Source organism: Pinus tabuliformis, chromosome 8 (genome assembly GCF_031772625.1).
Source record: "Pinus tabuliformis cultivar Carrire ecotype Pingquan chromosome 8, CPIR1, whole genome shotgun sequence".
In the NCBI taxonomy this organism is placed as follows: Eukaryota; Viridiplantae; Streptophyta; class Pinopsida; order Pinales; family Pinaceae; genus Pinus; species Pinus tabuliformis.
In genome coordinates, this window is record NC_142294.1 from 1,745,877,891 (window position 1) to 1,745,891,448 (window position 13,558).

Consider the following 13,558-nt stretch of genomic DNA (forward strand, 5'->3'; position numbering starts at 1 on the left):
ACGTTACATGCCCAGGGAAAACCCCCAAGTACTTCCCCTCATTTCAGGAATGGTACCAAGGGTAAACCCTAGAATATTCAAGGTCAATTAAGAATGAGATTTGAAGCCATTATAATGGTATACTAATTTAAAAGCTCAACATGTAACTCGCGGGAATTAAGGCTAGGTGGAGAGCATAACAATCATCACTTCCAACCACCCAAAATAAATCATATATATATATGGTGGTGACACATTTGCTGGGCTTTCGCAATAACCATGTGAAATAAAATACAAAATCCATGAAAATGCCACTAAGCCTAAAAAAACTCCATCCCATTCAGAGTGCCAAAGCAAAGAAAATCCCCATCATAGTTTAGTAAGGCTCAATCTAAAGTAACATACGCATACCATAGACTATAGATGTAATTGAAACAAGCCACTTTTGCATCAGAAAGGGCTACACATATTAAAAATAAAACAACACAATTTACAAAATTATGTAACTTGACAAAAGAAAGAGTTCACCCAAAACCACAAGGTTCCACGGCAATTTAGGTATGGGTTTTATTATATTTTAGGTTTGGGTCATTTTGTTGAGAATTTAAACACATTCTTTACCAAAACGAAAAGGTTCCAGGGCACTTTAGGTATGGAGTATTAAATGATAGGTCTAGGTAGTTGTATTGAGTATTTAAGCACTTTTTTATTCTCACTATTTCAAAACTCGCCATGAATATTTCAGAGTACCGTGAAGTCCCTCAATTGTTGTAATAACAACCTCCCAAGTACTAAAATTTTATATGTGACTTCCAGTGACATACTTAATGTGTCTTTAACTGAAAATTATAATTACTCTAATGTGATGTTACAACTAGCTTACTATAATAAAATGTTTCTAGGTTGAGATTTCGTTCCAACATAAAGATTATCATTCCACTCCATTTAAAAGTTACAATATTTTTTTCCCATCATAAGAGGTGTCAGGGTTTTTCTTTTGTGATCGACGATCTTACAGAGTTGTTAGCAAACTGAATAAACAAATGAATAAATGTTTAATTCCTTCTAAAACTTTTCGCATGTTATGGAAAAATGTAATAGATTTGATTGCTTTTTTGTTTTCTTGTATACTATGGCATTTTTGGGAAACATTACACCACATAAATCACAAGTTCAAACTCCAGAGAAACATTCCATTCACTCAGAAGTAAGAAAACGTGAACTGAAAAATACCTACCTTGGCTTCATTGGCTTGGTGGTGAAAAGGCCTGAGAATGGCTTGAATATCTCCATCGCTAGCCATGCCCCCAAATATTTGATTCCTTGCCTCTGCCCTTTACCCTGAAAATTCTTATGACTTGTTCAATGTCAAAATCAGCGTGTTGAAAGGGATAAAAACAAGAATTGGCATATTGAGAAGTCGACGGAAGAGACAGAAGAGAAGAAAGAGCCTGTGGGATCAATCGCCCGTTACATATAGGAGCCTTAAGCTAAGAGGAGACAATACTTTCCTGTAACACCAATGGTGATCCCTTCGAAGACGGAATGGAAGCCCAGTGCGATTACGAGAATTAAACTATCTGCAATGGAGGTCTTCTTTACCAATGAGGTTGTCGTCACCATGTTCACTGCTCTAATTGTCTATAGAGGTGTTTGGAGATCCTGTTTATCTCAAAACCGTAGTTCACGATCTATAAAATAAAATTGTGGCCGTACGTTTATATGGTGCAATGAAGAAAACAAAAGATTATTCTACATTTATAATTAAAATCCCCAATAAATATATATATCTCGAGTTGCTGATAATGAAGAAAACAAAAGCTTATTATACAATGATAAATAAAATCCCCAATAAAGTTATATATCTCGAATTGTTGATTCCTGGAATATTTTGATGTTGGAGGGACATTTTGATGTTGGAGGGACATGGTCAGTGAAATAATTTACATTCTCTGTCCATTTGATTCCAAAATATTCACAAAATCCACCATCAACGTAAAATTACAAGTTATATATGACCTAACATAATTAACTCACCTGCAAGTTGAGTGGTGTCTGGCCCATATGTGTGCGTACTCTGCTTTCTGTAGAGCGAATATCTGGTAATTACAACATTATTTCTATCAATTTAGTATTATCCAAATTGAAAATATGTGATATTGAAATGGATTAATGTTTATTTGTTTTGTTTCCAGTTAATTTATTGTTTTTTATTATATTTTAGCAAATATATTTTAACAATGCACTTATTTGGAATCAATTCAAAATAGTATCTACTTTTTTACTTTTTACTGTTATAAAGAAGGATATCAAATTTGAATTGGTTAATTTCTTGGCAAGATTCTTTAACAGTTTATCTATTCACAATAAATTCAAAACCTAATTCATAATTAATATCTACTTCCTTATAGTATCTATTGTTTGAAAAAAAAACATGATATTATATTCTGGAAAATGTTGAGAGGATACATAAGCATGTGAGGCTGGCCGGCAAGACAGGCCAAAGGAACATAGCTATACATATAACCTTAAGGATCTATTGTTATAACAAGGAAGGGTATCAAAACAGGAGGCACGAGCACTGACTTTTCTTTGAAGAGGAATTACAATGACATTTGATCCAGTCACGGTGATGTCTGCGAGCATGGTAATAAGGTAGCCTGCAGTGCAGAGCATGAATGAAAAAGGATACGTCTAGTCCATCAAATTTGCAAATGTTGAAGCGGAATCGCTGAGAACATGCATCCAAGTCACCCCCAAGAAGATACCAGCCTCAGACTGACTTCCCAAAAAAGGAAAACTTTCATTCCATCTGTAAAAATAGGGGAAAATTGCCCTTGCAAATGTTCCTACAAAAAATATTATGAGGCACCATATCTTAACAATAATTAGGCCTTTTGCTGTCAAATTCATTTCATCGGTAGGAATTCCACTCTGACTACATCCCTGGGCTACCACTAATGGAATTAGGACGCAAGTAGTTATGACAATAACTTCTCTTGTAATTTTTCTGGTAGCCATACCTACTATTGTGATGGATTGAGTAGTAATGGAAATTTTGGGTCAAATCTTCCAGCAATAACATTGGGTATATATGGAATCAACACCATCTGTATCGCGTTGACCAACTATGCTGGTACTACTGTGGGCCCTGTAGTACTCCTCGCTGAAATACAGAAAATCACTAATATTTAGGCCGATAGGCCTTCCTTTGGAACAGACTCTTTCGTCGTTCCTTTGGCTCTCGTGCTGACACGTGGCATCGGATTTTGAATGGCTCGTTTGTTCCTTATACTGACACGTGGCATCGGATTCTGGCATCGGATTCTGTCGCGGGACAGTTCTGGAGGGAGTGGTTCTGCGAGGGAATGGCGGGTCGCGGGACAGTTCTGGAGGGAGTGGTTCTGCGAGGGAATGGCGGGTCGTGTTAAGTGCAGTTATCTTCCACCTTATTCGATGCATTCGAGCAGTGAGCTAGAGTTCCCCTTGACCCGTGGGGTGTTCCATTCATTTGATAATGTTTTGGATTAGTGAAATATTTTGGTGCCCTAGGGTTTGTTGTTCCAGTTTTAGTTACTGGAATTCTCCTTGAGGTCGTAGTAACTGGTTGATTTCTTCAATTATTTTTGTGCCCTAGCGTTTGTGATCTTTATTATAACAGCTAGAGTTCCCGTGAACCCGTGGGGTGTTCCATTTATTTGATAATGTTTTGAATTAGTAAAATATTTTGGTGCCCTAGAGTTTGTTGTCGCAGTTTTAGCAACTTGAATTCTCCTTGAAATCCTGGGCCGTTCCCATTTTAGAATGTGTTCCATGTTTCCTGTACCCTGTTTATTCTCCTTTAATATCTAGGGTTTTCTGTGGATGCTTTCTGTTGTCCTTTTTGTGATTCACATATGACTTGGAATGTGAGGGTTCACGTTCTCCCTGTTTCTTAGGTTCTGTTTTTTCTCTTTTATTATTTAGGGTTTACGGATGTGAGGGTTCTGCTTTACAGTAGAATGATTGTTTGAGGAGACTCGTAATATTTCTGTATTTATAGCTGGTTTTTGGTATTTTGGGGTTTCGGCTGAAATGGCGTTTGGGGTTTCAGCTGAGACGACGTTTATGGCTTGGCTGATACCTTCGTTCTTGTTGTCACTGAAACAGATAACTCTCTACCTTGCTGGTCGTTAATTGCACCTAACAATGGCTCGTACGAAGCAGACAGCTCGTAAATCGACTGGAGGAAAGGCTCCAGGGAAGCAGCTGGCAACAAAGGTAATTTTTATTTATTTATTTCTTTTTCCTTTCTTGTCGGCTATGTGGCTTTCGATGTGTATTACCTCGTATGTATGCTGAAATACTGTTCTGGTCTAGGCCGCACGTAAATCTGCTCCTACCACAGGTGGTGTTAAGAAAGCCTCATAGATACCGCCCTGGTACAGTTGCTCTTCGGTATGTTCTCTTGATTTGAAATTGTTATGAATGCCTTATGATAATTTTTCTGGCTTTATTTCCCTATTCTGTCTACTAGATATCTAATTGCAACTTATCAAATCATACAGAGAAATTCGAAAGTATCAGAAGAGTACCGAGTTGCTTATTGTGCATTTAGCTTAATTTTCACTGAGACTAAATATAAAATCTGCAGATAACTGCGAATCCTTCTCTGGGAGACGAAAGAGCTGCCCAGATAACGAATCCTCGTTTTCACGAAAAAGCTTTACTGGTACTGAACAAAATCCTTCAACAAGATAATATGCCCAATTTTATTTTACAGGTGTTTCAGAATACTTGAAAAATGCACGAGTTTTCTCCCAGCCTTTGATTTGATTTACTAGGGATGTGTTACTTTGCTTTTGGTCTCGGTGTTTACAATCATGACAGAAATCTTGTTGAATTGAAATGCAGCTAATTCCAAGCCTGTAACAATGGAATCAGAGTTGTCCCAGATCGCAGATGCTCGTGAGTTTAGGTATGGTATTTTGGTTGAATTTAATTGAATTTAACTTTAGCTGAAATTTGATAATGGTGGAACATACGGATTGAGTTTACTATCCATTTGAAACATAATCTGTTCCCCTGCTTGTGCGAAGTTATTATGGGATAGTTTATAATGAGTTGAACATAATTTAGAACTTATTCTTCATTTGCTCCCAAACATAATACCATGAGCATGTATTCGAGTAATAAAAAAATAGACGCAGTTTTCTTCAGGGCAAAATCTTTCTCTCCCCTATCTTTCTGCTATGTGCTTTTATCAAATAACCATAATACAGATAACCAATGCTGACAGAAATAAGGTTATAAAAAATCGTGTTTTTAAATGATCTGCAATGTAACATTCTCCAATAGTAATTTGTTACCATTTGTCCAGAATTTCGACTATAAGAAAGCCCGTCTCATCTAGATATTCAAATACGAGAACCCACTTCTGCGATGGGTTGCTTCTCTTGGAATTATTGAAGACAGAATAATGTTGTTTGAAAATGTATTGGAATTTTGATTTCAACAATCGTTGTTCATATCAGTAAGCAGCTTTTTTAATGAACTAAGTAGGCAACTGAATGTTTGCGAAGCAGGGTATTTGTGGGAACATGGAATGTGGGAGGTAAAGCACCCTGCAATGGCCTGAATTTGGATGAATGGTTGCATACTTCACCTCCAGCAGACGTCTACATTTTGGGGTATTAACAAACTCCCCTCATTACATCCAATCCAGCAAGATGAACAAAGCCCTGAAAATGTTTTATACATTTGCATTTTGTGTTTCTACGAACAAGAGGATATCAGTTAAAACTCTTTTAGTTTCAGAATGAAATGGTGTGTTGATAGTTTTTATTGAGATTTCCACAGTTGTGTCAAAAGTCTAACAGTATACTGTCTCTATGTGGATTTTCCCAGGTTTCAAGAAATTGTGCCTTTAAATGCAGGAAACATTTTAGTGGCAGAGAACAATGGTCCTGCTGCCAAATGGCTGACCCTTATTCACCAAACACTGAACAATTCAGGCACAAGCAATAATAGAAATCAATGCAGGTGTTTATCACATTGCAGGGAAAAGTCTGCTAAAATTCCAGTTTTAGTTACTGGAATTCTCCTTGAGGTCGTAGTAACTGGTTGATTCTTCAATTATTTTTGTGCCCTAGCGTTTGTGATCTTTATTATAACAGCTAGAGTTCCCGTGAACCCGTGGGGTGTTCCATTTATTTGATAATGTTTTGAATTAGTAAAATATTTTGGTGCCCTAGAGTTTGTTGTCGCAGTTTTAGCAACTTGAATTCTCCTTGAAATCCTGGGCCGTTCCCATTTTAGAATGTGTTCCATGTTTCCTGTACCCTGTTTATTCTCCTTTAATATCTAGGGTTTTCTGTGGATGCTTTCTGTTGTCCTTTTTGTGATTCACATATGACTTGGAATGTGAGGGTTCACGTTCTTCCTGTTTCTTAGGTTCTGTTTTTTCTCTTTTATTATTTAGGGTTTACAGATGTGAGGGTTCTGCTTTACAGTAGAATGATTGTTTGAGGAGACTCGTAATATTTCTGTATTTATAGCTGGTTTTTGGTATTTTGGGGTTTCGGCTGAAATGGCGTTTGGGGTTTCAGCTGAGACGACGTTTATGGCTTGGCTGATATCTTCGTTCTTGTTGTCACTGAAACAGATAACTCTCTACCTTGCTGGTCGTTAATTGCACCTAACAATGGCTCGTACGAAGCAGACAGCTTGTAAATCGACTGGAGGAAAGGCTCCAAGGAAGCAGCTGGCAACAAAGGTAATTTTTATTTATTTATTTCTTTTTCCTTTCTTGTCGGCTATGTGGCTTTCGATGTGTATTACCTCGTATGTATGCTGAAATACTGTTCTGGTCTAGGCCGCACGTAAATCTGCTCCTACCACAGGTGGTGTTAAGAAAGCCTCATAGATACCGCCCTGGTACAGTTGCTCTTCGGTATGTTCTCTTGATTTGAAATTGTTATGAATGCCTTATGATAATTTTTCTGGTTTTATTGCCCTATTCTGTCTACTAGATATCTAATTGCAACTTATCAAATCATACAGAGAAATTCGAAAGTATCAGAAGAGTACCGAGCTGCTTATTCGCAAGCTGCCCTTTCAGAGGCTTGTTAGGGAAATTGCCCAGGACTTCAAGGTAACACTTTCCTTTTCACAGTAGTAGTCAAAAAAGCTCTGCAAGGGCATCCACAGCTCAATTTTGAATCAACTGGCAGAGTGCACCTAGTACACCAAAGGCTGACCTTTCTAAAATTTGTTATTTATTCTTTTGTAGTGCACGTAGTACACCAAAGGCCGACCTTTCTAAAAATTGTTATTTATTCTTTTGTACACGGATCTGCGTTTCCAAAGTCATGCAGTGCTATCTCTCCAGGAGGCTGCAGAGGCCTATCTTGTGGGACTGTTTGAGGATACCAACTTGTGTGCCATCCATGCCAAGAGGGTGACGATCATGCCTAAGGATATTCAGCTTGCAAGGCGTATCCGTGGGGAAAGGGCTTAGGATTGATTTTGATGCTTAGGATCAGATAGAGATTTGTTTGAATGTTTCTAATTTGTATATATATTTGATATTGGACACCCTACGCAGAAACGCAATGTTGACTGCTGGATTTTTGTCTTATTAACGGAATTAATTGGAGTTTAATGGATATTATGTACCTGAAGTTAATTGGCATTTTTGTTAATGCCTAACTTATGAGGTAATTGTGATTGTTTGATTAATTCTTATGACTACAATTTACTTCTTGCTTGAAGATGTTTATGGTGATATCCAGAAAAAGTATCTGTATTAAGATTGAAGCTTTAGAACATGCAGTGCGTACTCTGTATATTCATTGATAGTAGTATGTTTTATATGGAGCTTCTTTACAATTTCTCTATATCTTTTGGATGTGCGACGGTTTTATGTTAAAACTCATCCAAAATTAATCTGCTCTCGCATTTGTATAGTCACCAGGAGATGATTGATCTTGCTAATTTGGGTAGTAATAAGTTTGTGGGTGGTGATACACACACATATATAAGTGGGCGTGTTGGGGACTTGTCTGTGTTAAAACTCAATTCAAAGTTTATTTGCGCTTGCATTAGTATAATCACCAGGAGATGATTGATCTCCCTGATTTGTTTATTAATAACCTTGTGTGGGCGTTCTCTCCCACTCCCTCTCTCATATTTATGTATATATACGCACGAGTGAGTGTGTTGGTGTGGTGAGGGACCTTATCTGTGGATTGCTCATGTTTGATTGTACTGAGCACTAACCTATAATGACTATGAATTTGTAGAGCCATTTCAGGAAAGTTCATCCGAGGGAGGGACATGAATTTGAATAGGAATGAGCTATGTGCTAAACTAATGGAAAATAGAGGTTAGTGTAAAATGTGAATCCCTTCAATTTGAAGGAACGAGCTATGTGCTAAACTAATGTAAAATTGAGGTTAGTGTAAAATGTGAATCCCTTCACCCCTCTCGTAACAGGTGAGGCGATAAATCGTGACAGGGTGGTTGTGGCCGAAGACATTCCACGTGCATGTAGATTAATGACCTTAATGATATATGGTGCCAACAGAAAAAGATTGCTTTCAATACTTATACTGTATTGAAAGACAATTTTCTGTATATTCACGAGCACAACCAGGGGAATCGGTCCTACAAACTGGGTCTGAACCAGTTTGCAGATCTGAGCCACGAGGAATTCAAGGCCACATATCTGGGTGCCAAGCTGGACACCAAGAAACGCTTGCTGAGGTCTCCCAGCCCTCGATACCAGTATTCCGACGGCGAGGATTTGCCAAAGTCCATTGACTGGAGAGAAAAGGGAGCCGTGGCTCCCGTGAAGGACCAGGGTCAATGTGGTAAGTTCTATCTTATGAATTTTCATACCCTAATTTTCAGTTTTATGAGAATTTATATCTGATGAATTTTCATACCCTAGGCCATAACAGTGCCCTGTACAGTACTTTTTATTTGAGAAGTTTTATCCCCTGAATTTTATACCCTAGACCATAAAAATGCCCTGTCTTGTACTTTTTCTGTTCGATTTTTTCAGGAAGTTGTTGGGCGTTCTCAACTGTGGCGGCCGTTGAAGGAATCAATCAAATCGTTCTTTTGCAAACCTGATCGTCTAAGGAGAAACTGATACATAAAAAAAGGGTTTGTGTACAAAATACTTCTGCTATGTTGCCGTGTCTGGCTTGGCTTCTCCAGTTGGATCAGAAACTGCTCCTGTCCTGTCATCAATTCTATCCCTTCTCATTTATACATGTACAGCGCTTGGTTATGTTAGCCATTGTTATTGTTTGTTCTGAGGCTTATAGTCTATGAACAAAACAGCCTTGTGATTACGGAAGCTATTATAGATCTTAACTCCAGGAGTTAAGGTAATGTTCCATAACACAACAGTGTTCTCAGGCATGTGAGAGCCAGTGAGACTAAACCTTTGAAGGCAAGGTAACTCGGAGTAAAATCTGAAGACCTCTACTTCAACATTTAGCAATATGCGAGAGTTAAATGATATCTCCTAAATGAAACTTGGCCTTTATTTCATTTACCTTTTTATGAGCTGAATACATATCTATAAATGCATTTTTTTATCATTTTTCCAATTTTCATACTATTTATGCAATTGAGAATTTGTGATTATTTAATACTCTTAGTTTGAATATTTGTGATTATTTCACCCTTCAATTACTAGCAAAACTCATCTTGGCCTTCATTTCTGTTATGGCGTCCTTCATTTTTATGAGCTGAATACATATCTATAAATGCATTTTTTATCATTTTTCCAATTTTCATACTATTTTCCTAATTTAAAAAATCTATCGGCCTCTTTTTGCACTTTTTATGGCAATTGCTAGTGTACTACAAATTCCCTATTCCATCCTTGATGTCAATGTGATTTTTTAAGATCGTTGACTGGTTTAATGAAGCCGAAGCTCCTGGTAGGGCTAAGTCACGGAAGAGATGACAAATAATAAAGAGACGGTGGGATCAGTCACCCGTTACATATAGGAGCCTTAAGCTAACTGTGGGTCACCTAGTATACTTTTTTCATGACTAAAGATGCGCAAGTAGGAGAGGAGAATTTAGTGTGTCTTGTTATTGATATTGAATCAATTGACCTCTGAATCAGGAGTTGGCATCAAAGAAAGAGGAATTGATGAAGCTGCAGTTGGGGAGGGCCTGACACCTGAGCTAAAAGAGTTGTGTGTTATGTGACACATCCGTTGATCTTTATGTGTGTTTCTAGAGTTAAATTTCTCCATAATAAAAGATGAAAAATGAAGATTTAGTGTGGGCATACCTTTGCATAGCTTTCTGCGATTTCGGTGAGAGGAATGAGAGCATCATGAATTTTTTCTCCAATCAGGATCAACCAAATACGCAAGAAGCAACTCGGAGTCAGTGGGAACAATGGCATTTATTCTAGAGAAATAACCAAAGCGATCCAAAAACTCTTGACCAAGACTGTAATTACTTGATTCACCAACATCCTCGTCCTCTATATATGTTTTGTTTGTTGTAGTCATAGTATCCATGGACAATAATTGTAATTGACTATAAACTAGTTTATTGAAATCATGAAAAGAGAAAATAATATTTATAAATTTACCCAAACAACCTTCATTATATCAACAATATATATATCATTCTCATGAATTTTATCACACATAACTAAATATCCTATTCCTAGTAGGTGGAGAAAATTCAATAATTAAAAACCTATAATTGAAATGGTGAAAAGAGAAAATAATATCTATGAACTTACCCAAACACCCTTAATTATATCAATATATGTATCAGTCTCATAAGTATTATCACACATAACTAAATATCCTATTCCTAATATGGGGAGAAAATTCAATAATTAAAAACCTATAATGCACGTAGATAAAATGGGGTATGATACCCTCATCATATGAACAATACATGAATCACAATCTCATGAGTGTTTTCACGCATAAATAAATATCCTTTTGCTAAAAGGTGCAACAAATTCAATAATTAAAATCCTATAATCATCGTAGGTAAAATGGAGTCCTATATATTTTGTCTTGGTCATCGTTGTAATATTGATGGACCTTTAGGCTGTTATTTTACTAGCACGATAATTACTTGATTCACCATCATCCTTGTCCTCTCTCGAAATGAGAACGAGGTAGGCATTGATCATGATAGATCTACTTCACCGACACAGATATTTTTAGTTTTTAACAGACAGATTGATCTGGATCTGGGACTAGAGAAAAGACAAATCATAGACATTCGAATAGTGCATTCCAATGAGATTTCAGAGGCATTTCAATTGAGTTGCCACATCGACAGTATTCATGCAAATCTTAACCATTTTTCTACAAATTTATCTCGGTTGCAACCACTTCAAATTGATTTCTTCATGAATCTTAAACCTTTTGTACCCTAGTTGCAGCAAAGACTAGAAGATACCTCTGGTATCTAGCATCTGATATTTCCATCCCAAAATGGTTTTGGTATGAATTAACTATTTTCCATGTTCTTCAGTTCCCATGCTTCACTGTTATGTTAACTTTGCCTCTACGTTTATTGCACCAGCAGATGACAAGGAGTTATTTGATGTATTGTTTTGATGTAGTAATTATGTTCGTTCTCCTACAGATTTTGTGATCCCACATTCACAACAATTGGAATTTCTTTGCTTCGGTTCAGGATGCTTTTGCATGGTGGAGCTCTCAATGCCCCGCCTGGCATGCTCTTCTCATTCTTACATGCTGGCATCTATGGAAATGGCGAAATCGAAGCATCTTTCAGGGCTGCTCTCTGCCTCTCAATTCTGTTTTGTCTTCAATATCGGCGCTCATGCCTTCTCAGGGCTAGGCGGGCTCCTCTACAGGCTCTCATTTTGTTTCTCTCTACAACTTGATGCTTTTCTTGGTGGGCTATCCAATGCCCCACCTGGAATGCTCTCTTTCATTTTACAGGTTGGAACATCTGGATCTGGCGGAATGGACGTATCTCCAGGATTGCCGCTCCAGCGCCCACAGAACTTTCCGCTGCCTCTTCTGGTCACACCTGGCTACATGCCTCCATGTATTCCTAAACATGATATGCGGCTATTTGGGTTTTCGGTTTGCGGCTATATGCCTCTAAGTATTTCTGAACATGTCACATTTTGCCTCTTTGTATTTCCTGAACATGATATGCGGCTATTTGTCCTTCTGGTTGAGGCCTCATGCCTCCATGTATTCCTGAACTTTATATTTTCTCAATATAACATATATTGCTTTTTTCTCTGATAAAAAACAACTGGAATTTCTTTGTCATTTGGTACATCCATCTCTATTAGTATGGACATAACAGCTCGTATCTGCATCACTGTCCCTTACAAATTATGCATAATCCCTAGATTCCCCACTGGTTTTTTCTCTATTTTGATGGCAGTCTGTGTGGGCATAGTCAATCATGCCTCATGAGAATCGTAACCATAGCTTGGATTTTGACATGCACGCGCGACTATTGGTCATGAGAATCGTAACCATAGCTTGGATTTTGACATGCACGCGCGACTATTGGACATGAACGAGCTTCAAGGCTAGAGCATCAAGTGGTTCTCCTTGCAAATGTTGAAAAACGCCTCTGCCTCGTCTCTCTGCTCATTGTCTGCGCTTATGAAGGTGCATTATCAGGGTTGAACATCAAAGAAGAGGGTTTTTATAAACCCCTCCTGCAGTTTTTGCGCTTATGAGGTGCATTATCAGGGTTGAACATCGAAGAAGAGGGTTTTTATAAACACCTCCTGTAGATGCTTAAATGTTTGTTAATTTCTCGCTTAAATTTCGTTAACCGTTTAGCCCAACTAAAATTTTAATTTTCTTGGTTTTTTCGAGCCTGTAAGCCTAAAGGTTTCTTTTGAGTCTCATTTGTGTATATGGTATGGTTATATTTTTTTAACATCATAAACCTTATTTATTTATTAAGGTTTTTGATGCATAACCCATTGGTATTATAACCCATTCCTTATTGTAATACGTAATTCTTTATTTACAATATAAGTTTATTTTTTTAGGGTAACATCTTTGGTTTATTCTGAGAAACCCTTTTTTTGGGGGCATGGGGCCGGGGTTATAATGCTTTATTATTAATCGGTCAAAGTAAGTTTTTCATATTTTTATGTAATAAATATTTTTTATTATTATACTAAATACATCATTTTGTTATTTATAAAGTTTTGAATTTTATATTTATAACAGATATTTTTAGTATTTTAACTAAAATTTATAAATAATTTTTTATATGAAAATATTTAATTGTGAATATATTTATTTAGGAACCAATTATAACAATAGTTATTTAATATCTCTTAGATTGGTGAATTTTAAATGATAATCTCTAGTGGATTCACGTGCATATTTTTTTGTGATATATTGTTATTATTATACAAATTTTTTGTTTTTAGGAAATTTATTTGCATTTTGATAGTTGGAACTAATTCACTGCATGCAAGAATTAGCAACCTAATGGGAAGAAGTACATTCATCATTCTTGTATATTGACCCTTATCGATGAACTTCTTTGCACATTTCTTCGTGATTGTCATACTAACAAC

At 36.9% G+C, this 13,558-nt stretch overlaps 1 protein-coding gene across 7 annotated transcripts; it reads left to right on the forward strand.

Moving 5' to 3' along the window:
• Positions 1 to 3,290: 3,290 nt before the first annotated feature.
• Positions 3,291 to 9,587, forward strand: LOC149243091 (type IV inositol polyphosphate 5-phosphatase 6-like). Of its 7 annotated transcripts, XM_089374409.1 has the most exons (13): positions 3,291 to 3,448; positions 4,129 to 4,239; positions 4,339 to 4,416; positions 4,613 to 4,690; positions 4,873 to 4,936; positions 5,544 to 5,648; positions 5,866 to 6,070; positions 6,623 to 6,733; positions 6,833 to 6,910; positions 7,021 to 7,111; positions 8,262 to 8,344; positions 8,455 to 8,831; positions 9,026 to 9,587. In XM_089374409.1, exons 5-8 carry the CDS (start codon positions 4,893 to 4,895, stop codon positions 6,647 to 6,649), a joined length of 381 nt encoding a protein of 126 aa, XP_089230535.1. In that variant the 5' UTR covers positions 3,291 to 3,448; positions 4,129 to 4,239; positions 4,339 to 4,416; positions 4,613 to 4,690; positions 4,873 to 4,892; the 3' UTR covers positions 6,650 to 6,733; positions 6,833 to 6,910; positions 7,021 to 7,111; positions 8,262 to 8,344; positions 8,455 to 8,831; positions 9,026 to 9,587. The 7 variants fall into 7 exon arrangements, 6 of the variants coding, with proteins under 6 accessions (XP_089230535.1, XP_089230534.1, XP_089230532.1 ...); XM_089374408.1 differs by having other exon boundaries at positions 8,262 to 8,831; XM_089374406.1 differs by lacking the exons at positions 8,262 to 8,344; positions 8,455 to 8,831; positions 9,026 to 9,587 and adding an exon at positions 7,250 to 7,707.
• The last annotated feature ends 3,971 nt before the right edge of the window (positions 9,588 to 13,558 follow it).